The sequence below is a fragment of the Pyxicephalus adspersus genome, chromosome 7 (assembly GCF_032062135.1).
Source record: "Pyxicephalus adspersus chromosome 7, UCB_Pads_2.0, whole genome shotgun sequence".
NCBI lineage: Eukaryota > Metazoa > Chordata > Amphibia > Anura > Pyxicephalidae > Pyxicephalus > Pyxicephalus adspersus.
In genome coordinates this window covers 13,417,928-13,440,986 of record NC_092864.1, presented here as the reverse complement: position 1 = coordinate 13,440,986, position 23,059 = coordinate 13,417,928, and the positions used below count along the sequence as shown (strand labels likewise).

General features: G+C 41.1%; 1 protein-coding gene and 1 long non-coding RNA gene across 2 annotated transcripts in view; one reads left to right on the top strand and one right to left on the bottom strand.

Annotated features, from left to right (window-relative positions):
• RAB26 (RAB26, member RAS oncogene family) overlaps positions 1 to 23,059 on the bottom strand; it is a 176,915-nt gene that overhangs the window by 33,104 nt on the left and 120,752 nt on the right. Inside the window, exons 3-5 of the mRNA XM_072417504.1 lie at positions 4,975 to 5,016; positions 3,084 to 3,150; positions 1,880 to 1,932 (exon numbers count right to left, since the gene is read on the bottom strand). Of these exons, the coding sequence (XP_072273605.1) occupies positions 1,880 to 1,932; positions 3,084 to 3,150; positions 4,975 to 5,016 (162 nt within the window). The remainder of the gene's footprint in view (positions 1 to 1,879; positions 1,933 to 3,083; positions 3,151 to 4,974; positions 5,017 to 23,059) is intronic.
• LOC140334501 (uncharacterized) lies at positions 12,701 to 16,458 on the top strand. The gene is made up of 2 exons (XR_011921569.1): positions 12,701 to 13,569; positions 15,020 to 16,458. It is a non-coding gene; the product is annotated as an uncharacterized lncRNA (long non-coding RNA).

Below are 23,059 nucleotides of genomic sequence, written 5' to 3'. Positions count from 1 at the left end.
AAATTGCCTTTATAAGCCACTTATTTTTATCTTGTCATTATATTTTTTGGGGAAACATTTGTGTGCTTCTCCTGAAATACCCTAAGGCAGAGCAGGCTGCTGTCAGCTGCACATCCAAGTAATTAAAATCTTTAAATAAAGACTATTATTCTGACTATCACAAATCTCAACCGGCACAGCTCTCTGCCCAGAGACAGGAAAAACAGAAAAAAACTCAATCTTAAAGGTTACTGTTTAGATCATGGGGACGCAATTCGCAGAAACTAAATCCGGCCTGTCATCTTCATATTATTATCTGCAAGAATAAAGTAAAATTGTGAAGGATTGGTGTACAGATGGTGAGTTTTGGTTGGCACTTACAAGAACATTGCTAAAAGGCCAGATGGGCCACTTCTTATCCTTGTATCCTATGGGCAACAATTTACTGCAAAGATATAATACATTTCTTTACGTAAAAAGTATACTACTCAGTACATACAGCATGAGTGAGGTATCATGTATGGTGAATGATTATGTTCAGACACCCATCCATAACAGTATAGCCAGGTCTGTGGGTTTCTTTTCTCAGCTGCAGTTGGCGCAGACTTTCTTGAACATTGTAACTTGAAAAAAAACTTCCAGGTTTTCATGGAACCCCTTCTATAATTACTATATCCACATCTCACAGTATATTAGTGTGGTGGTCAGTGGGAAGAATGTCTCTTACATTGCTGGCCATTGGGAAGAGTAACATCCATACAGATAGCCAAAAAGATCATTGGTGTCATTTAAACTGATCTGAGAGTCACAAATTGTTCAAGGAACCCCTAGAAACCTCTGGAGGACCCTGGTTGAGAAACACTGATTTAAACAATATAGGTTAATCACAAACCCATTAATCACTCAATAATCTGTATATTGGACACTGATAGGGCTAAAACCACATTACTGAGATCCTTAACCAGGTACTCCTCCTGTCAGCAAGGTCCTGGTGTTGAATTGGCAGCGTTGTGCTATACAGTAGACCATATTGGCTCATGACGAAGTTCAGGGAATCAGTGGCATTCCTCTGGGCATTTGTATGGACATATGTGTGAGTGGTGACATTGGTGCAGAGAAGTTGCCTAACATGGCTGAAGCATCTGAGATGGGGCACAGTGGGGTGAAAAAAGGCAGTGAGAAGAATGACAAGAAACCACAGCATCCAAAGCGGAGATCTTCCACCTTGCAAGAAGTGCCAATGCCACCACATCAGCACGACATGCAATAGAAAGATTACTTAGAGCCACTAATTGTAGGTGAGGTGACTGGTCACCAGGTGTATAGTCAATAGAATATGAAAATGGAAAAGGGGCCTGCAAGACAAGCTTTAAAACAGACTGAAATAAACAGCTAATACGAATAGTTAGGTTCACAGATGAATTGATGTTATGTGCAGGACATAAAGCCCAAAATAAATAAATACCAATAGCCTGGAAAATGAAAAAATAAAAAGCCACTTTTGCTGCAATATTCACTTTCAATCTGCAGCTGTCATATGCAGTTTTTCTTATTCTGCACTAGATGTCCTCAGTCTTTAGGGTGGAATGAGGATCAGCACCATTTAACCCACTTTCTCCTATAACAGTCATGGGCCAGTCCTTATCCTGTGACTGGGCAGTGCTGGAAAAGCAGAAGAGTGATAAGCTTATCTCTCTGTCACTCTGCTGTCATCACATGAAATGTTAGGCTCCTTGTGCTGATGGTATATTATATTATTTTCTATTATATATGTAACAGGAAATGTAAGTTGATCAGATTCACTTTCAAATACACTTATATATATATATATATATATATATATATATATATATATGAGGCATTTTGCATGCTTTGGCTCTGTAAAGACAAACCGTCTCACCTGGATGTTGTCAAACGAGGTCTTGTTAGTAACATCATACAGGAGCAGAAGTGCTGGCGAGACAAAAACAAGAAGATTACATTTCATACAAGTGTTAGGTCTGATCTGCTAATCTAATTTACTTCCCTGTCTGAACCTTTACTAAATTAAAAATGGATTCCTTCTCTGCAGATATGTCAGTCTTAAAGAGAACCAGTCACCTAGGAGAATATTTTTTAGATGCTGCATGATAAAAAAATGCTGTGCCTCCATTCAAAGTATACAGCTGTATCCTCTAAAGCCAACATTTCCATCAGTATCAGGTGCTTGGATACCTTCCGAGCTGTGTGGTTCATTCCACTGACCTGTATATTACAAAACTATGGAGTGACATAGGGGCTGGTGGAAGGAACTACAGTACTCAGAGGGGAACCTAATGTCCGATCTACCTGGTGTTGGATGCAGAAGATTTTTAAGGTAGTGATATCTCTATAGAGAATGACTGAGCGGGGGGGTTGCCCAGTCTTTTTCTTCTTTTTAATGAATTTGAATACTACTGACACTTACCATCAATTGTAAGTGACAAATTCAAGAAAATATAATGACTTTGGAAGCCATTTCTTTTTAGTGCTGACTTTAGTTTGATAATACATTGTATTTTTTGGTTTCTTTGCAAATATAGTTTTTTGTTGTTCTTTCCTCTAGTGTTGCTTTGGGGTCCCTCATACTCCCCTGAGGAACCCCTTTCCGGTGAAACGTGTCGGGAAGGGAGACTACTTTTCTGCTTTTTAGATGTAAAAAAAGGTGTATGGTACTATAAGTGTTATGACATGATTTACATACATTATTCGAATACTGTTTTAATTTAATACATTTTTAATATTCACAATTTAATAAATAACTTATGTTTTATATTAGAAAGTGTATGAGTGCCTCATAAAAGCCTCTCCTTTTTCTTTCTTCTCTATTTTTGATCATTCTTTTCTTCCATTTTCAATTACCTGGAAGAGGGTCGATAAATTGTACCTGTCACTTACAAAGAATAAATGGCACTTCCAAGCTACGCCACTGTTTCTTCTATAGGAAAGAAAAATCTGGACTTTACAGCATGTCTCAGCTTGACAAAGCAAACATCTAAAAGGTCACAACGGACACTTCTCCTGTGTGCTGGTACACCGAAGTTTTAAAATGGGAAAATACAGATTCCAATCACACAGGTACTTACCATGTGCATCTCTGTAATACGCATGTGTAACACTGCGGAATCTCTCCTGCCCTGCCGTGTCCCAGATCTGAAGAGGAATAAGTGAGGAGCAAAACATCAGTGATTTGTGGTTTATTCATAAAACATAATAACAAATAATAAATTATATTACAAAACAAAATAAAAGCGGATATCGGACTGGTTGCTGTGGAATCGTGTGGGTCCTTTTTATCACTTTCTGAAGAATGATCCTTGTACGTAAGGGAAGTACTAAGAAAAATATGGCAAATCAGGAATAGCATCCCAATATATTACACTATTAGGAAGATTACTTTAAATGGAATGTATACAAATATAGAAACAATTCTCTATCCAATCTGTAGATATAACTATTCATATTTAGCTAGTTCACATAATCAGAATGAGATCTTACAGTAGTGACTTCTCCCTTATCAGACAGGTCATTTTGAGGCTTCAGTCAAAATCAAACTCTAAAAAGCAAGTAAATCCAAATCCAAGAAACATTTAACTTTGGTTGTGTTGTCTTTTGAGCCAACCCATAAAGCTCTGGGAATCCCTTTTCATGTATCATATGTTGAAAAAAGATCCTATATATATATATCAACATACCATATCATACCATATCATATCATATCATACCAAGAACCAGGAAGAGGGGCAATGCGTGATTTAGTTATTCACTTCATTTGTAATTTGTATGGGGGTTTCATTAAAAAGCACCCAAATAGCAGTAACAATCCACCAGATTTGGGGCTAGTTTATACACAAGGCAACATAGGCAGGAACTGAGGGTTGAGTGGATGTCCAGGGGGGCTTCAATAAAGCAGGGGTGCTCCTATGGGCGAATGATAAGTGTGGGGACAACATTAAGACAGGCATAGCAAATGGGTGATCTTTTCTGTGCCTATTGCAATGCTTATCAAGGTTGATCAATGAAGTGGGGGAGTGGTGGGGGTTGGGCAAAGCCAAGACTTTTCCTCTGGCCCCATTTGGCCTTAATTGATCTCTATATCAAAAAAATATCATCACAACAGGCTTGAGTATTTTAGTATAGGGCCTGTAAACTGATTGCCTCTTTGCAACCAGGGCCAGATTACTGTATAGCCAATGTAGGCTTCAGATATGTATACAAGTCAGATGATTGCCACCAAAGACAACTGGTTGGGCTCATCTTGGGTGACAATCTGACATATATACATTAGTCCCCCAATGTTGTTTATCAGTTGGTCCTGGTGGATTGATGAATCAACAATCAGAAAAGAGTGTTGGTCATTCCTATGAAGGAGAGCAGAGCCGGGTGCCAATCTTTAATCCTTTCTCCTTCTCTCTCCATAGAACAGAACGGCACTTTGTTTACGGTTTGTATAGGACTTAAGGATTAGTTAGGGACCACATGGCCACCCACACCTTATGTTAATTTCAGTTACCTATCCCTGGCCTTAAAATTCCTGCACAATTTGTGTCTTAGCATGAAATGGGTGGACATGGCACCTGATCCTTTTATTGACACCCCGGCTAATAGGCTAATTGGGGTAATATTGGTAGAATAACACTTGGACTAGGAAGAAGGGGGGCGGGTCATTATCATCTTGCTCTCAACATTTTTATATATTATTATTAGTACACAGTATTTATATAGCGGCTTCATATTACGCAGCGCTGTACAAGTCCATAGTCGTGTCACTAACTGTCCCTCAAAGGAGCTCACAATCTAATGTCCCTACTATAGTCATATGTCAATAATGTAGTCTAAGGTCAATTTTATATACAGACTTCTCAAAGATTTTATTGTTCTGTAATCATTGTTGTTACTTTCTTCGTGCTATGCCAAAATGTTCTGCAGACACAGAAAAGCGAACATAACCGTGTGAACAAAATATATTATGTTTACCTGCAGCTTGACTTTTACGCCATCCACGTTCAGTACTTTGTTCTGAAACACAAGAGGAAAACATAATAGCTGTGAGCTTGTCAGAACACTGTGTGCTGGAGCAACATGTACATGCATTTCAATTACTGCAGAAATATTATTCTTGCCACTTATATTATGGTTTATTATCTTCTCGTTTACATAACGTTCAGACGTTTACTTATACTGCACTCCAAACCATGATGTATAGGCGTTGAAATGGAAATTACCGATATTTATTTATACATCTTTCATAGGAGGTAGATAACGACAAGGTACGCCGCCGCATGCACGCTGCCGCATTACTTTGATGGGTTAACTTAACAAAGTAGATGAAAACCCGATGGCTTAAATTTGACGTCTGATATGCTGAAATTTTGCCTTCCCTGGTCCTTTTCTTTCCAAAACCAACATGCAAATCCAGTTTTCCAATATAAGCTTTATGATTCCATGATATAACTTAATTCAGTTCCAGATATATCTTCCAAAAAAGTGAAGGAAGGGAAAGACAAGGGAAAGCCATATTAAGGTCATGTGACCTTTCAAAATTTCTCACCTCCAATCACAGGACTCTCTCTGACTTCCATGGATTGTTTATTAATAGGATGGGTTGAAGTGTATGTAACAAAGTATATAAATTTATTGGGCCTGATTTAATAAAGCTCTCCAAGGCTGTAGAGGATACACTTTCATCAGAGAAGTTGGGTGATCCAGCAAACCTGGAATGGATTTCTTCAAAGTCATTTGCAAATTTTTTGAAACCTGGACCAGATCCATTCCAAGTTTGCTGGATCACCCAACTTCTCTGATGAAAGTGTATCCTCTACAGCATTGGAGAGCTTTAATAAATCATGTCTATTGTGCGATACTTCCCCCACCTCCTATATTGTAGGCTCTTCTGGGAAGGGTCCTCCCATCCTTAAATATATATATATATATATATATATTATTAATAATGTATGAGGATATCTGCTTTTTGTTATAAATGAGTCCCTAAAGGTGACTCCAGGCACCCAACCAAAAGTGTCAGATCACATAAAACAAGTAAAACCAGGAGGAAAAACATCTATCATTGATAAGCCAGCACAGCCATAATAATTAAAGAGGATTCCAAACCCAGCATCTAATATGTAAATGAAGAGTGTTTGTTTAGAAAATTCAATTTACAGACTGCATTGAAAAAACATGATGAATGATTCACACTTGCTTATAAATGAAATGAATAATTAGGGATTAACAGTACTGTTTCTGTGTTTGCAGATGACACAGTAATACAGTAATAGAAATCCTTGAAAGTTGCCTCTAACACACAGGTTGTCCTGAATACCCGGGTTTATTGAGAACTACTTTGCTAATAATTTAATGCTGAACTCCAGGCAAATGGCTAAGTGCATAGGAAAAAAAAAACATAAGGTGAGCTATTTTACCAGCTGGTGGATTTGAGGATCTGCCCTCCTCCCCTAACAGTAGCTAAGCTTCCCATGTCCTCCTGCCCTAACAGTGGTTCAGCTTCCCATGTCCTCCTGCCCTAACAGTGGTTCAGCTTCCCATGTCCTCCGGCCCTAACAGTGGTTCAGCTTCCCCGTCCGCCACCCAACAGTGGCTTAGTAGCTCAGCTCCCCTAGCCCTCCCCCCCTAAAAGTAGCTCAGCTCCCCTGTCCTCCTCCCCCAACAGTGGCTTGGTAGCTCAGCACTCTCTGCCATCCCTCCTCCCAACAGTATCTCCGAAGGTCAGCTTCCTGTCCTCCTCCATTAGCATTGGCTTAGTAACTCAGCTCTCCATGCCTCCTCTCAAGAAGTATCTCAGAAGCTCATTTCCTTCTGCCTTCCTTCCCTAATAGTGTCTTAATAGCATAGCTCCCCATGCCCCATACCTAACGTAGCTTAGCTCCCAATGCCCCCACCCCTAACAGTGGTTCAGCCTCCCCGTCCATCACCCAACAGTGGCTTAGTAGCTCAGCTTCCCGTCTCCTCCCCCAACAGTGGCTTAGTAGCTCAACACTCTCTAACCCCCCCCCCCAACAGTATCTCAGAAGCTCAGCTCCCTTGTCCTCCTCCCCTAACTTAGGCTTAGTAGCTCAGCTCTCCCTGCCTCCTCCCCCCAAACAGTATCTCAGAAGCTCATTTCCTTCTGCCTGCCTTCCCTAATAGTTGCTTAATAGCATAGCTCCCCATGCCCCATATCGAACCGTAGCTCTGCTCCCCATGCCCACTCCCCTAACAGAAGCTCACCTCCCCTTGTCTTCCTCCCCCGAGAGTAGCTCAGAAGCTCAGATCCCCTCTCCCTACCAAAATTTACTCAACAGCCTTCATGCCTTTCATTCGTAAATGTAAACAGACAGCAGGAGTTCCTAAAATACTATCACTCCCCCCATACTGTATTCTTTTCTAGTAAAATCTGCTTCCCCATCCAATGGAATTTACCTATGAAGAACTCATTTTTTGGTGACATTTACATGGCTTCACATCACCCCTAGTCTGTGACCTGGAAGTGAAAGGGGAAGAAACAGAGTGCTATATTCATATCTGCATCAGTCTGCTTTCTCCTTCTATACGCATGTCCATTACATTGCAGCATAACTGATTTGCTTCTTGTGCTGCTTTTACCTTCTCCAGTATGAGTTCCGCTTACTGGATGAAGCCAAGTGAAATTCAGGCACTTGGATTGTTTGTCTTTACAAATGAATATTAGAGAACGTATTAATGAATATAGAGTTGTATTAACCTAAGTATTTTGGATCTGTCTGGGGATCAGCTTTATTGCAATGCCAATCTGCAACTTCTATATGGAAAAAGATTCATTCTATATTTAAAACAGGCCTAGACGTTAGACCAGTGCTTCTCAACCAGGGTTCCTGCAGAGGTTGCTAGGGGTTCCTTAATCAATGAGCAATTTGTGTCTACCTTCTCAGCTACCACTGACACCAATTATCTATTTGACCATCTGTAAGAGTGACATTCTTCCTACTGACCACCACACTAATGTATTGTGAGCTGAAAGTTATTTCAAGGGTTCCCTCATGTTAAAAAAGTTGAGAAAGGCTGCTCTAGAGAGACATATAATTGTACCTATCCAAAGCATGAGTAAGACCTCATCTTGATTCTCATTTTATCTTGAGCAATTTGTTTTTGCCACTAGTTCACAAAAATTTCCAGAAATGGAAAACGTACAAATAAGGGTAGTTCCATCACTTTGAGAGAATAATAACTGAATTTATTGTCTTCACCATTTAGAGGTGGCAATTAATAGGTTATAAAAATGCAGAAATCTACATGTTTGTGGGTATTTTGCATCACATTGTATGGCTTATAGTGTGCCACCTTTCCTCCTTTTCTATGGGGTACACCGAAGAGAGACATATATCATCCAAAAACATGCAGATAGGTTAATTGGCTTCCCCCCATATTGACCTTAGACTGTGGTAATGACATAAGACTATGGTAGGGACATTAGATTGTGAGCTTCTTTAAGGGACAGCTAGTGACATGACTATAGACTTTGTACAGAGCTGTGTAATATGTTGGCGCTATAAAAATATTGTGTAGTAATATTAATAATAAAAAAAGGCCCCATGTGGACCCAGATGTGGAAAAAATGGTAACCAGATTTGGTTTGGGGCAACCATGGACATTTGGGGAGGTATAACCTGGTAAATGAATTGCTTTAACAAAAGGAAACATTTCCTATAAAGCCTTTAAAGTTCAAGAAATTCAATTCTGGCAAAATAATCCCTGTGGAAAAACAGAAGGAATTTACCTATCCTGCTTCTCCTGACACCAAGTGTGGCTCTGTTGAAGAGTAATACTACACTAAAGTCCCCTGCAGGGTTAAGCGGTTCCTCCTGCAAACCTCCACACCATGTGTGCCATGTAGTGACATGAAGGTCTGTAGGAGGAACTATTGTAAAGCGCATACCTGTACTCCATTATACTTTACCTGTATACCCTCACATCTGCTTGTCTAGCTAGAACCGAGATCAGCTGTGCCAGGGCCCAAATGTAGGTGTGACTTTTATCCCAAGTCATATCACTAAATATATTGTACATGTTTACTGCTGCCGAGCCATCATGACTGCTACAACCGCAATCCGTCTCATCATTCCTACTGGCAGGGCCATGCTTGGCTCACCTCTGGCTGTCCCTAAAGCCAATCTAACCAACCAACAGACAAATTCTGCAAGACCGAATTGCTGCTTGCCTTCCAATCCGGGCCAGACGAAACCAAGTACAGTGGCTAATTGATTACGTCTACTTATTTCAAAGCAATATTTACACGGTATATGAAGTGTAATTGCTGGGGTTGGCCCATTACAAGCAACCTGAGAATAAACACAATATACAAGCCTAAGAGCCAATTAAGCTGATTCCCAAGTAAGCCTGGATCTTCAGCAAGTTGAATTGCTAATTTTCCAATTAACTTTATTATGCACCTCGTTAAATGTGACCTTAGCTGGCAAGTCTATCATTCCCAGGCAGTTACTGAACTGATTTCTTACAAACAAATAAACAACTTTTAGCACATTAAAGTGTACCTGGCACTCACAGAGTGCTTAAACATTTTGTTCATTTTAGGCTTATCAAATTCCTAGAATGTAGTGATATCATGCATCATGATTCTTTGACCAGACTGTAGACATTTAAGTATTTTACATATTTACAAACTTAAGCTAAAAGAACAAGCCCTCAATGACCTCTGTGGCAGCAGGGTGTGTTGAACTATTTACACAGCAGAAGCATCATTGCCACTGAATTAGTTCCAGCAGCAGCTCAGCTCACCCTGCTTTCCCTTCCTACAACTAGCAAAGAAGTTGTGCTCCCCCGCTCATCTAAGGCTCAGCATCCTGTCCTACCCTGCTTCCTCTGACAGCAGTGGCTAGTCTTAATTCATTCTATTTACCCCTCAGAGCACTGACTCAACAGCTCAGCTCCTCCTGCCCTCCTTTCCCAACAGTGACTTAGTAGTTTAGCTGCCCATGCCACTTCATTTAACAGTAGCTCAGTTCACCTTGTCATCATCCACCAATAGTAGTTGAGTAGTACAGATACCCCCTGCTCTCCACCAAAGTATTCACTCAGCAGTTCAGCATCTTAGCTCCCCCTACAGTAGCTCAGCTCCCTCTGCCCTCCCCCTCTAACAGTAATTCTGCTATTCAGTCCCCCAACTATAGTTCAACACCTCAGACCCCCCTACTCTCCCCCCCAACAGTAGCTCAGCAGCTCAGCTACCCCTGCCCTCTTCCTCAACAGCAACTTAGCTCCACCCTGCGCTGCTTCCCTAACAGTAGCTCAGCTCCTCCTATCCTCCTCCCTCAAAAGTAGCTCAATTCCCCCAGCCTTCCTTCCCCACCCATAGCTCAGTTACCATTCCCCTCCTCCCCTAAAAGCAGCCTAACAGCTCATCTCTTCCAACCCTCCTTCCTCAACAGTAGCTCAACAGCCACTCAGCTTCCCCTGCCCTCCTCCTCTAACAGTAGTTCCGCTCCCCCGTCCCAGCGTCCTCCAGTAGCTCAGCTCTCCCTGCCTTCCCCCCAAAAATGGCTTAGTGGCAAAGCTTTTCATGCTCCCTCTTCTAACAGTAGCTCAGCTCCCCTTGTCCTCCTCCACAACAGCAGCTCAGCTCCCCCCTGCCCTCCCTCCCAGAATTGACTCAACACCCTTTGTATTTTTGAAAAATCAATCTCCCCATACTGTATCATTTTTTTTTAAATCTGCTTCTCCCCTTCCAGAGCCATGAATGTAATATTGGAGGTTACAGCAGAGAAATGATGGAATTTATAAAGAACTCTAATTTTGTTGTTAATGGTTTTACAAACGATTAATACCAACACGTATTGTCTACCAGAGAGATGCAGCTATTACTCAGATGCTTCAGAATTGGGCTTCGGTCCTGCTTTCCTCCCGGTCACAGCTGTTCAAAGGGAAGGATGTGTGTACTGCATTTTGCAATATATTGGCTCATTTATCACATCCAAGGAAAGGCTGTATTCAGCAAAAGCCATGTGGCACAAAACATATTATCAAAGCCAAACTGACTATAAACCTTAGAGACGGCATACACCCAGGACAATCCCTTTGATAGGAACAGTCTATTGGAAGTAATATATTAATTGGCAGTGCTATTTTTTTCTAGAATGAAAGAAGACTTCTTGGGTGTTATATTTTTGTCTATGGGGATGATAGCTCATGACAAAGTGGAAATAGTCTACTCTGCATTAAAGGGGGCAACTAACTGAAAACATCTGCAACATAGTATGACCTCTAAGAGCCACCAATCAACAGTTCCGGTTAAAATTTTCAGAAATGTGGTCACTAATTGCAAGTAATGCCAATGATGTAAATATATTTTGCAAGTCTACAAAACAGCAAAGACCTTTATTGGATTTTTGTGACCTGGACTCAATGCAAGTGCAGCTATAAAGCTGCAGATATATATGAGAGTCAGGAAGAGAAACCCTTTAGTTGCACACACAGCTAGAAAGCATCCCTATCCTCCGTCTCCAATCTCTCTGCTTTCATATAAAACCTGCAAAATTAAGTAGCCAAGAGTTTTGTCTATATAGTTTTTGTCTAAGTTGGCTAGCCTCCTTTGCTGCATGGTGGGGCATTGTGACTGAGGGTAAATGTAAAAGCCAGCAATATGAGTATATAAAAAATCTGATGCGAAACAGGTATAGGTATAGATAAGTGATTTTTTTCTGGAAAGTTCCTCTGTAACATTTCAAACAAGTAACACAAAATTAAAGTCATGATTATTAGGTTAAAGCAGAAGTAAACTCTTCTGTCCCCCTCAGTGGAGCTGGCATGCATGCAGGCGCCAACAATGGCTAGATCAGTGGTTGTTAACCGGTGGTCTGCAGACCACTGCTGGTCCGTGAGAAACTTTTGGTGGTCCCCGGCTCTGGCTGGTGCAAGGTCAGGAGAAGGACCCCGCTGGTCGGGCGCAACAGCCATGTCCCCCATATGCATCACAGGCTCAGAGCGGGTTCTGGCATTATGTCGTCACGCTGGGGGAAGTTTCTTCTCTGAGTGGCACACGGCTCCCCACGCATGCGCAGTCCAGAAACTGTGAAATCAGTGGTCCATGATGCCCAAAAGGTTGGCGACCACTGGGCTAGATAATCATTTGTGATCTTCGTGGGGGACTAATCCAGTATCAATGTAGCTATCCAGCTAGTGATCACTAGACTAATGACCGCTATTGCCATTGCCCAGCCCCTTTTAGCTGTGTGCACCACCTGGCTCCTTTCAGTAACCACCCAGCTGTTTTTTGTATGTCTAATGAAGAGTTTAGTCACAATACAGGTGCTGCCAGCCGCCTACAGTTTCTTCCCACCCAACCTAAAATAAATTCTGGGCAGAATTCTGCCATTGTAGTCCTCAGCACTGTCGCCTCCAGCTTTTCCTGCTTCCTCCTCTCTCCATAGAACAGGACAGCCTGTCTGTACAAATAACCATTACGGAGAGTCTGTATAGTACCACACATTACCGGAAGCTTGTATGAGATCACAAGTTCAGACTCCACAAGACCATTGGCCTCTCTCACCCCCTCTCTAGGAAAGCAATAAGCTTTCTGTAAGTGTTGCAGGGATAACTGAAGGCCCATCTCTTAGGCATCAGGAAGGCAGATGTGACAGTCAGTCACGGATGAGAGGTCGGTAAGACACCCTGTATTAACTGAGATGGGAGTAATAATATTAGCAGACAGCAGAGGGGTAGAACAGCACCCATCAGCAGGAGACGCACAGCGCGAGACAGAAACCAATGAAACAACTCTGCGGCTGATCTGTTTATTAGCAGAGCCATTATTATGGATTAAGCTGCAAGGGAAACATTAGAGTCTCTGTGAAATGGCAGCTCTATACCTATCAATCAGCCCATAAAGTGCTCCAGTTAAGCAGATGCCAGTCAATTACAGTTCAGATATAATCGCCGGGTAGGAAAACCCAGTATTTTAATAGATAGCTCATCTGCCAACGGTAGGGAGGTGATATTGTTGTATCAAGACAAAATATGTTCCCACCAATACAAAAGTGGAGAGACGGGAGCAGGGGGTGGAAATCACACCTGGATGGAATTTAAGATAATTTAAATGTTCTGGACTGCAAGCGGCTCTATGGAAGCTATAAGCTAAAAGAGTTGCTGCAGGCCAAATACAAAAAAACTCCAGGTACTGGAGGTATTTGTATGTTCTCCTCTGAACAATGATTAGCTATATATTTTCTCTTTGTTCTGTCTCATTTCTAAAATACTCCTAAATTCTGCTGGCAGACTTGATGCCCCTCTACAGGAAGCCGAGATATCTAAGGGACAGGATTTCAGAGTAGAGGCCCTTTAGACCTGCAGTGTAAAACTGTGCGGGGGGCAGCTCCGGGATGCAAACTGCTGCTGTTCAGTGGAGAGAGGCAAAATAAGCTTTGGGAAGCAACATTTGTATGTGGCTGTGGATTTGTAAATGAGCAGCTTTGCATTGATTGGAGTTACGTCATCCGAACATGACCAATGAAGATGACCGAAGATGGTCTTCAGGAAGTAAAGAAGAAGGAAGATGGCCATGCCCCTGCAGTGGAATGGGGATAGGTGAGTAATCATGGGTTCCACTTTAAATGGCTCACTTTAAAAGGCTATGCTGGGAGTTTTTATTCTCCAGGACCTGGTATCCACTCCTGCTAAACATATCAAACATGCAGCCAATACAATTCAGTAATTTGTAAATTTGTTGTCACAGTGGCAGTAGAAGCTGACAGATGCTTGGCACATTGTTGCCCACTAAAGCCCTGGATTTGTTCCTGTGTATGGTTTACATGCTAAACTAGGGGGTATGGAGAAAGAAAGGCACTGGGACTGAGGCCAGTCATGTTCTGTGCTGCCAATATTACAGGGATCATCATTCAGCCTAAATATTCCTATTCACTGTACACACCCCCTACACATCTGTACACTGGAGATATATGAGCAAGCCAGGGAGCGCCAGACTCTGATCCATGAACGGGAGTAAGCGGTCTCATAACAGAGGATAGCGTAGTCACCGCTACCCCTATAGTCACAGTCGTTCCAACCGCTGCATGAAGTTTGAAGGCAGTCATGCATCTGTTACAGGCTTTTAAAAAAATTGTGGCCCTTTCCAGATTCCTTTAGCTATGCGTGTGTTTTTAGCTGCACTACTGCAATCAAAACCCAATTACTGCGCAGAAGTAAAGCAGAAAACTTGTAATCAGCAAACTCAAGAGTACTCCCTACTTACTTTATGCAACAAACGAAAATTTTGTTCTGCAATATTTATTTTTATTTGGCTAAAAATTATTTGTAAAAAAGATGCAAGGAAAAATATACAGCAAACAATACAATTACAATAAAGAAAATACATTAAAAAAAATACTCTTTCTGAAAATTGCATGGCTTTTACCTACTGTCCCACCACAAGCAAGCAGATAAGGAGTTGGTTCATATGGGTTACAGTCAAGTGAGCGAAAAGGGAATAAAGAAGAACTAAAGTTCCACTTTTACAATTTTGGGATCATGCAGGGCAGAAAGGTACAGGTGACAGGGAGAAATTGTGTTGAGCTGTGCATGTGCAGCTCAGTATTGACTGCTAGGATACCCAGCACAGCCTAGATTTCCCTGCAATTGCCAGGACTGATGCAGACATAACGTCACCCCGGCCTGGACAATCAAGATGGCCAAAAATCACAAGAAGGGAAAGAAGGAAGAAGATGTCCCCCATGATGGAACAGAGACACATGAGCATCACAGGGCTCAAATCTGCTTTAAAACCAGAAGAAAGGCAAAACAGTCAAGCAACTTTTTTAGGAGAAAGCCTTCACATTTATCCTCTGGTAGACTTAAATAAGGTCGATTTCACCTACAGCATATGCATCAACCACATTACAGTAAAACACATTTTTATATGCAACATCCTCCAACCAGTGTGGTCACAATTGTCAAAAAGATTTAAAAAAATGAAAAAGTGAAAGGTACTTAATATTATGTATGTGACTTTTTCTCTTTCTTCTTTCATTTATTCAAAAAGGTTCGGGGCTGAGCTCACTGTACTCATGATAAAAGGAGTAGCTGGTTTATTGACATGAGGGCTGATCTGACAAACGCAGCACTGACAGCTGAGCAAAATGAAATGGACAAGTGCATTAGCTTGAGAAGCTCGGAGCAAGCAACCGGAGAACACTACACCTCTGATGTGTATAGACAAGTATACCTGATACCTCATGCAGCAAAAATCCACTGGGGATGACTGGGAAAGACGGTTAGAAACAATTCCTTTTGGGTCACCTTGAATTTGTGAAAAGGGCAAGGAGGCAATAGTTTCCAACTCATAACTGAATTCTGCAACAATGTGATATTGGAGAGAGGGGAAGTTAAAGTAAGCTGCATCACGAGAGAAATATATAGCCTTAAAGTGGAAATTTTAGTAAAAAAAAAATGGGCCCTGGAGGAAAACCAATGGGGCCACTTATTTAATAAGAACATATGCTTAGGTTTACCGCACGTGGAAGGTTTCATGGAAGTAGTTCTGTAACTGCTTAACAACCACTTGCCACAGCACATCCATCCCAAATTGTTCCTTCGTCCCCCAGTGGTTAACAGGCCAAGGCGTTTGTTCAGGAAGTGTGGGTGAAGAGACAACCAACCATCAGGCACTGAAAATGGCGTCCAAGAACACAGAATCTATTGTGAGTGCCAGCAGGACCCAATTTAAGCATCTCCAAACCATTTGTGTGAAAATTCACTGTGTAGAGAGAGAAAGATGGATGGAAGGTAAGATAGATAGAACAAAATGTGGCTGCTTCTTCTGACTTAACCTGGCCCTGCCTCTAAAGTTCCCCAAATTATGGCATCAGGCAGGACTTTATTGCAGAAAGAGGCAGCCAATGTCCCCTCAGAAATAGGTATTCTTACCTGCCTGATCACAGTCCCATCTATCAAAATTCACAAAGCTGTGACTAGTGGTGCCAGGACTGAATGAACATCATCTCAGCCTAGCCAAACATCAAGAAGAAGGAAGATGGTGGAGTATAATTCTGCTTTAAATCTAAATTCTAGTAAATTTTTTGGATCAAGTGGGAAAGAATTTACATTTTTGGGAGTATATGATAATCCTGTATAAAGAAATTAATTGGCCTATACAGAGTTTAGGGTTATTACAAAGGACAAGGGGCACTCTTTGTGTCTGGAGAAACAGAAGATTAATGTCAGCATGCAGAAAAGAATTCTTCCCTGTAAGGCCTGTAAAAATATGCAATAGATTCCCTCAGGAAGTAGTATTAGCACATTCTATAAATTGTTTTAAGAGAACACTGGATGCTTTTCTAGGTGCACGGAATATAACTAAGTATTTAAATTTAAAAGGAATGACTCCAGAGACTGTTAATCTGGGGAATATCTGATTGTTTTATGGAAATCAGGAAGGAATGTTATCCCCCTGTTGGTGTAAATAAACTTTATGCTTTTTAATGTTTTTTGCCTTCCTCTAGATAAACTGTGTGTATTGGCTTCTGTCTAAAATATGCAGGTTTTATAGTATGTTTATTTTCCTTGTGGTTAAACTTGATGGAATCAATGTGATTGGACTGAATCTAGCTATGTCAGGTGTATATTTCTGTCTGTGAGTCAGTGTCTCAACTGATGAGATTCTTCCATCCTTCCTGTCCCATTTCTAATAAGGTCAGGTACAATTTCTACCTTTCGGATCAGTTAAAGTGACACCAATGATTTTTTTGGCTGTGAGGGTGGAAGGGAGAATCTGTAAGGGTGGCATTCTTTCCACTGACCACCACACTAATGTACTCTGAGCTAAGGATATAGTCATTATAGCAGGGGTTGCTTTAAGAAAGTTTTCTCAAGGGTTCCCCCAGGTTAAAATGTTGGGAAAGCCTGGGTTAAAGTGTATGATCCTGTGCATGTGGTGGTGATGTTTTGAAACACGAGGTTGTCAGATTCAACACCCACAGATGAATGGTTCCTGATGGTGACAAACTTTGACCACAGTTTCCTACTCCACCACAGGGTTTCTCAACCAGGGTTCCTCCAAAGTTTTCTAGGTGTTACCTGACCAATGAAAAGTTACCACTGACACCAATGATCTTTTTGGCTATCTGTAAGGGTGGCAGCCTTTCCACTGGCCAGCAATTGTATTGTGAGCTGTGGATACAGTAATTATAGCAGGAGTTCCCTGAAGACCTGAAAAGTGTTTAATAGGTTCCCCTATGTTAAAAAGTTTGAGAAACACTCCACCAAATTCATGTTGCCAAACAAAGATAGTTTCAGCTGCACATCCATGGTCATTAGACATTACAGGCATCCAATATTTAAACAATTGTGGATTTCATGAGCCATTAGATGGTTGAGTAGCATTAACTGTGCAGCAGAATTTACCAGCTGTGTAAATAGGTGACATGGGGAGCAGCACTCTTCTAGCAGCTTGAAGCATGGTGACTCTATAGCATGCTCCACTTTTAAATTAGTTCCCATTTGCCACACATTCTGCATGGAACCTGAATGTATCCATTGGCCTAAAGTAAGAGGTGTTTCCAATACAAAGCCTTGGCTTCCACTCGTAAATTGATATATACTGCCAGTTGGCTTTCCTACATACTGGTTGGGGGTCACTACCAGAGAAAATAAATATTCTTCAAACAGGAGCATTACTTCATGCTTTTCTTTGACTGTAGAAACTTTGCAAACTTTTTCTTCTTTCCATGATTTTTTTTTAAGTCTATGCGGCTCTATTAGTACTTTATGAAACCCTGCACGCCAAACATTCTGCGCAAGCACTACATTTTCCCTTATTAGCTAATGTATGCCCTGGACTCCAGTCATAATATTACCGCTCCAATGTTATATGCTTGGGAAGACAGCATGTAATTATTTTGTATGCTACATTTCCAAAGGGTAGCAGTGTTATTCCAGAACATGCTATATTGGGCGAAGCAGATGAAAAGCTTATGTTATATATAATCCATTTTCAAAATGTACAAAACTCCAACCTGTTTATTGGCAATGTATAATGAGCTTACAGGCAATTAGCACCAAATCACTGAGCGTAGAGATTCCTCTGAAGGGAAGCGTTGAATACTTTGTAGTAGTATGAATTGTTTTTGTAATGTTGGCATAGTCTGAAAAACTACTTTTTATGTTGAGGAAAAGGAAGGTAACAGCAGAAAATGATGCCCCAGCCACTCCAGCTTTTGCCCAAAGCGGTGACAAGTACTGATGCAGAACTATTACACCACACATTACTAATACCCCATAAGCTGCAGGCAGAGGTGTATTATCCTAAAGGCAACCATGGCAGGTACCTAGCACCTGGAGGGTGTCCCTGTGGCCCAGCTACAATATTTAAGGCTCTGCTGTAAACCAGAGGGGTTGTACAGATTTCAAAGTGGTGCATCTGCCCCTCACGTCACAAAGGGCGGATATACTTGCAAGTAGTTTGTGTCTGATGGGGCAGATCAGTATAGACAAAGCACAGGAGGCAAATCTTGGGTGCCTGGTTCATTAAACTGCATCATTAAGCACTCCCAGGTTCAAATCTCAGCCAAGACTATCTGCATGGAGTTTGCAGTTCTTCCCATGTTTGCATGGGTTTCCTCTGGATACTCCGGTTTCCTCCCACATTCCAAAAAACAAAAACAAAAAACATGCAGTTAGATTAATTGGTTTCCCACTAAAATTTACCTTAGACTGTATAGTAACATATGACTATGGTAGGGGCATTAGATTGTGTGCTCCTTTGAGGGACAGCTAGTGAAATGACTATGGACTTAGAAAAAGCGGGGCGTAATATGTCGGCGCAATATAAATACTGGATAATTTTAATAATAATAATGGTAACAACAGACAGACAATTTAAATTTATATTTAAGTCCTAGCATTCATTCAAGCAACAATTGTATTCATTTGTGGACAACAGAACTTATATTATGGCTTCCCTAGAAAGAAACAATCTTAGAAAGCATTTCACCTCGATTCCTGCTAGAAACAGCCCTTTTACACTTTGGCTCTCACCTCTTCCCCCTCGGAGAAGCTGTCTTGCACCCTTTCCGAGAGTCAGACAGCTTGATGATATTTTGTGCTGTGAGAAATCACATGCTTTATCATTTATATGGAAATAATAAAATGCTCCAGTACCTTCAAGAGAATATTTTCAAAGGCTGTCCCTCAGTAGTACTTATTACAAAAGGACAGCAAAATTACAATTCAAGCCTTCCAAAATAATTTAGTGATGAGGAGCATGACGGGACAGGTTGAAGACTTTAATTAAACAAAGTCTAAAATGTCATGATCCCTGGAGGAGCAACGTAGCATTTCATTAGCAATGCTGTTTATTTTATCACAATGGTTTGCATATCAGAAAGCAACAATGCTGACCGCACAAAGCATCTATATGAGCTGTGATTGGGGCACCATCAGAGCAGATTTGTCACAGGGAGAAGATTTATATTATGCAGCAAATGATTTAAAGGGACTGTCCTCATAAAGAACAGTGTTTAAAGTAACAGTCCATATATATTTAGGAATGTTCCACTTTTAATAATCCATGATCAGTCATTATTGCAGAAAGGGACAGGTGATGTCCCCTCTGCAGTATTCCCTCCTACCTTCCTGGTTGCTCCAGGTATCTGGCAAAAAGCTGAGCTGGGCATGCACAGCATAAATATAGACGCAAGTACAAAACCAATACTACAATTCCCGGCATCACTCTCGTCTATAGACCAACGGCCTCTCTATCTATGCCTGGCACCGCATTTTATAGCCACAAGTGATGCTGGGAATTGTAGTAGCGGCATCACTCGTGTCTATTGAACAGCAGCCTATGCGTGGACCCTTGAGAGTTTTTTCTTAAAGGTAAGCTCAATAATCAGGAACTATCAGGATCCTTATTGGCACGTATTATCATAGAGCTATTGCTATATTAATTGTTAATACTGTGCCAGAGAATACAATATGAAACCAAATTAATGCAGCAATTCTATTGGTTTCACATTGCATCCTCTGGTAAAGTAAAACAAATAATCTCAATAAGAAGAAACAAAAACACATGGGAAGAGCATGCAGTAATATGCAGTTGATTGATCTAAATTTGTTCCTCGGCACAGTAACCCTATTGCCACACAATATGCTGATTCATCATTTAATACTTTGGTTACAGCTTTGGACAATAGTGGGCACAAATATTCTCCATGCCTAACATGTCTTCTGCTGCTTTCCATTTATCTCCGGTTGCTTATTTGATCATTTCCAAGAAACACTTTTCTGTGAACAATTAGGAATCACATGGTGATACTTTTATCATTATTTTAGTGATGATTATTTTAGTGTTTTATATCTAATGAGAAGGAAAAACTTCAATTTTTTCAATAAATTTCAAGTTTGGCCCGCAACTTGGTCTAAGTTTTTAATTTTGGCCCTCTGTGTATCTGAGTTTGACACCCCTGCCTTACACTCAGGGTTTGCCATCTTTAAAACTGGAAAGGCTAGACTAACTGAAGAGTTTTCAATGCTAATTCTAACATAGGGATTGAGAGGATAAAGGGAGGGAAGTGTAAGGATATATAAGCATGGCTCAGCCATCTTGTAGCAGCAGATACCTTTATACAATATATATTTTTGATGATTACAACACTTTGGAATTAATAACTCTTATCTTAGTTGTTTGTGCACTTAAAATGTACCTGGCCATGTGGATTGTTTGTGCTTTAATAATGTGTCAGGGCACTCCGACATTTTGAATCATGAGTTGTGGGAAATTGATGAGCAAGGGGTTTTCATGGAAAAAAAACATTACATGTTTTAATGATTATTAACTTGTTACTGGCAAATTATTGCAAATAATCAATGTGCGTCATCTATATTTTTTCTCCTTACACAACCACTTTATTATGTATAAAAACGCTTGTTACCAACAATAAGGTTAAGAAATTGATCAGTGAATATCTGTCGCCGTGTCATCATTGATCACTCTCCCAGACGTCTGCGGTATATGCATAAAAGAATCCAGACCACTGAGAGCAAACCCTAACACCTACCTCCCTCTTTGCAATCTTTTATTTAAAGAAAGATGAATTGCACATGTGCAACTCAATGTATGATCCCAGCATACCCAGCTTTAGGGAATGAATGAACTCCCATGGGCATGAATATGAGTTATGCCTTTCCCCCTAGCCAACCAAGATTACAAATCCAGAACCTGGAAGAGGATCGGATGTTGATGCCAGTGAGCAAGGAGAGGTTAGTTTACTTAAAACTAACTGCAAACAGGCAGGAAGGTCTAATAATCGCAAAGAGGACAATCGATACCCCTTAAGAAAGAAAGCGCCCACTTTAGTTCCACTTTATCGCATCACTAAATGTATTTTTTAAATAAAAGCCTTGTAAGTACCTGAATCTAATCTAGTATCAGTCTCTGTATAGCAGACTGGAATGTGAATAGCTCACCATTACATGAAATCCTTTGTTCCCTGAATGATTTTATTTTGTGGTGATTTTTCCTGCACATGCACAGTGCTGAGTATAATTATTTTACAACACTAGGACTAATCCTGTAAATCCAGCAGGCAGATCCCCCATGCAGCACTGAATCTGAGGAAGTAATTACAATGATCTATCTTAGTGTCATCAGAACAGTCACACAAAGCCCCGTGCAGACATCAAATTTCTGTCACTGGAAATGATCTTTCTTGATTGTTTCCAGTGACAGGAGAATGAAAGGGCGTTGTACACACAGCGGCATTTTGTTCTATAGAGAGGAGAGGGAAGGACAAGTCGGTAGCACCCTGCAGAGCTCTCCTTTATAGAAAAGTACATTGTGTTTACCCCACTAGGTCCTTCAACAATCTGCCAGGGCATATTAATGAATGGAGGACCACTGTACACATGCTAGACTTTTACCAAGCATGACTGTTTTCCAGCAATTATCCAGCAGAACTAAATCTGTGACACTGACTTATCCCTGTTCCTTGTTCGGCGGGCACCACCATCTTACTTCTTCTGGATGCATTTTTAGCCATCTCGATTGGCCATGCTGGTAATGGATAACCATGGGAGTTCATTTATTCTCAACATGCACAATGGAAGCTGGTATTGCTGGGTTTGCCTGGCAACTAACTCTGAGGTGCACATGTGCAGCTCGTTTGATTGTTGGGCAGCGATCAAGCAGTTAAAGAGGAACTAAACTGAAAAGTGCCTAAAACAAAAAAAAATACACTTACTTTCAATCCTGCAGGGCAGTCTGATCCATCCAGAGGTGTCTTCCATCGGGTCCCGCGTTATCCCGACATCTGCCCCCGAGCCGGCACGCTGGGCAGCGCCATCTTTGCCTCTTCTTCTTCCTACGTCACCCAACACAGGCGCAAAATCGAGTGACGTAGTTTGGAAAAAAAACTTGCCGATCTCACTGTGCATGCGTGAGATCATCAAATTTTTCTCTTTTCACCTTTCTTGGGTATGCACAGAAGAAGCACCCCAGGGCCTCCTGGATGCTTGACGTAGGTATCCCGAAAGACTTTGCACTCCCATTCATTCTCAATCGCTTAGGCAATCAAGAGTTAGAGGACAGTGCTGCACCCTTTTTTTTTTTAAAAAAAAAGGGTGTAGCATTTAAAAAAAAAATATTACTTAACATAAAAGGGTTGTCTACTCTTTATGTAAACTGAAAATTCTGAGTTTAGGTACGCTTTAAGAACAGGTATTGCAGAAGGGACAGTCTGTCTTATACAAGCATATTGACCTTCACTCCTCCCCATGTGACAATGTCTGCACCTCTCAATTAGCTGATTGGTCTCATGCATTACATTCTAGTGAGAAAAGAGTCACATGACACCCCAAATCCAAAAACCCCTATTATTGCCCAAGGTTACAACAGAAGATCATTAGAGGCCTTCACCAGGACTTGTTGCTTTGATCTGAATTGGTAAACTGATTCTCTTTAACCTCCTTGCCGTTAAGCCCGACCTTCGTATGGGCAAAAAAAAAATGGCTACGATGGTTAACCCCGAGTTTTTTCCCATCCTTACTTACCTGGTCCCGCTGTGCTCATCCAGCGTCGTGTTCGTGT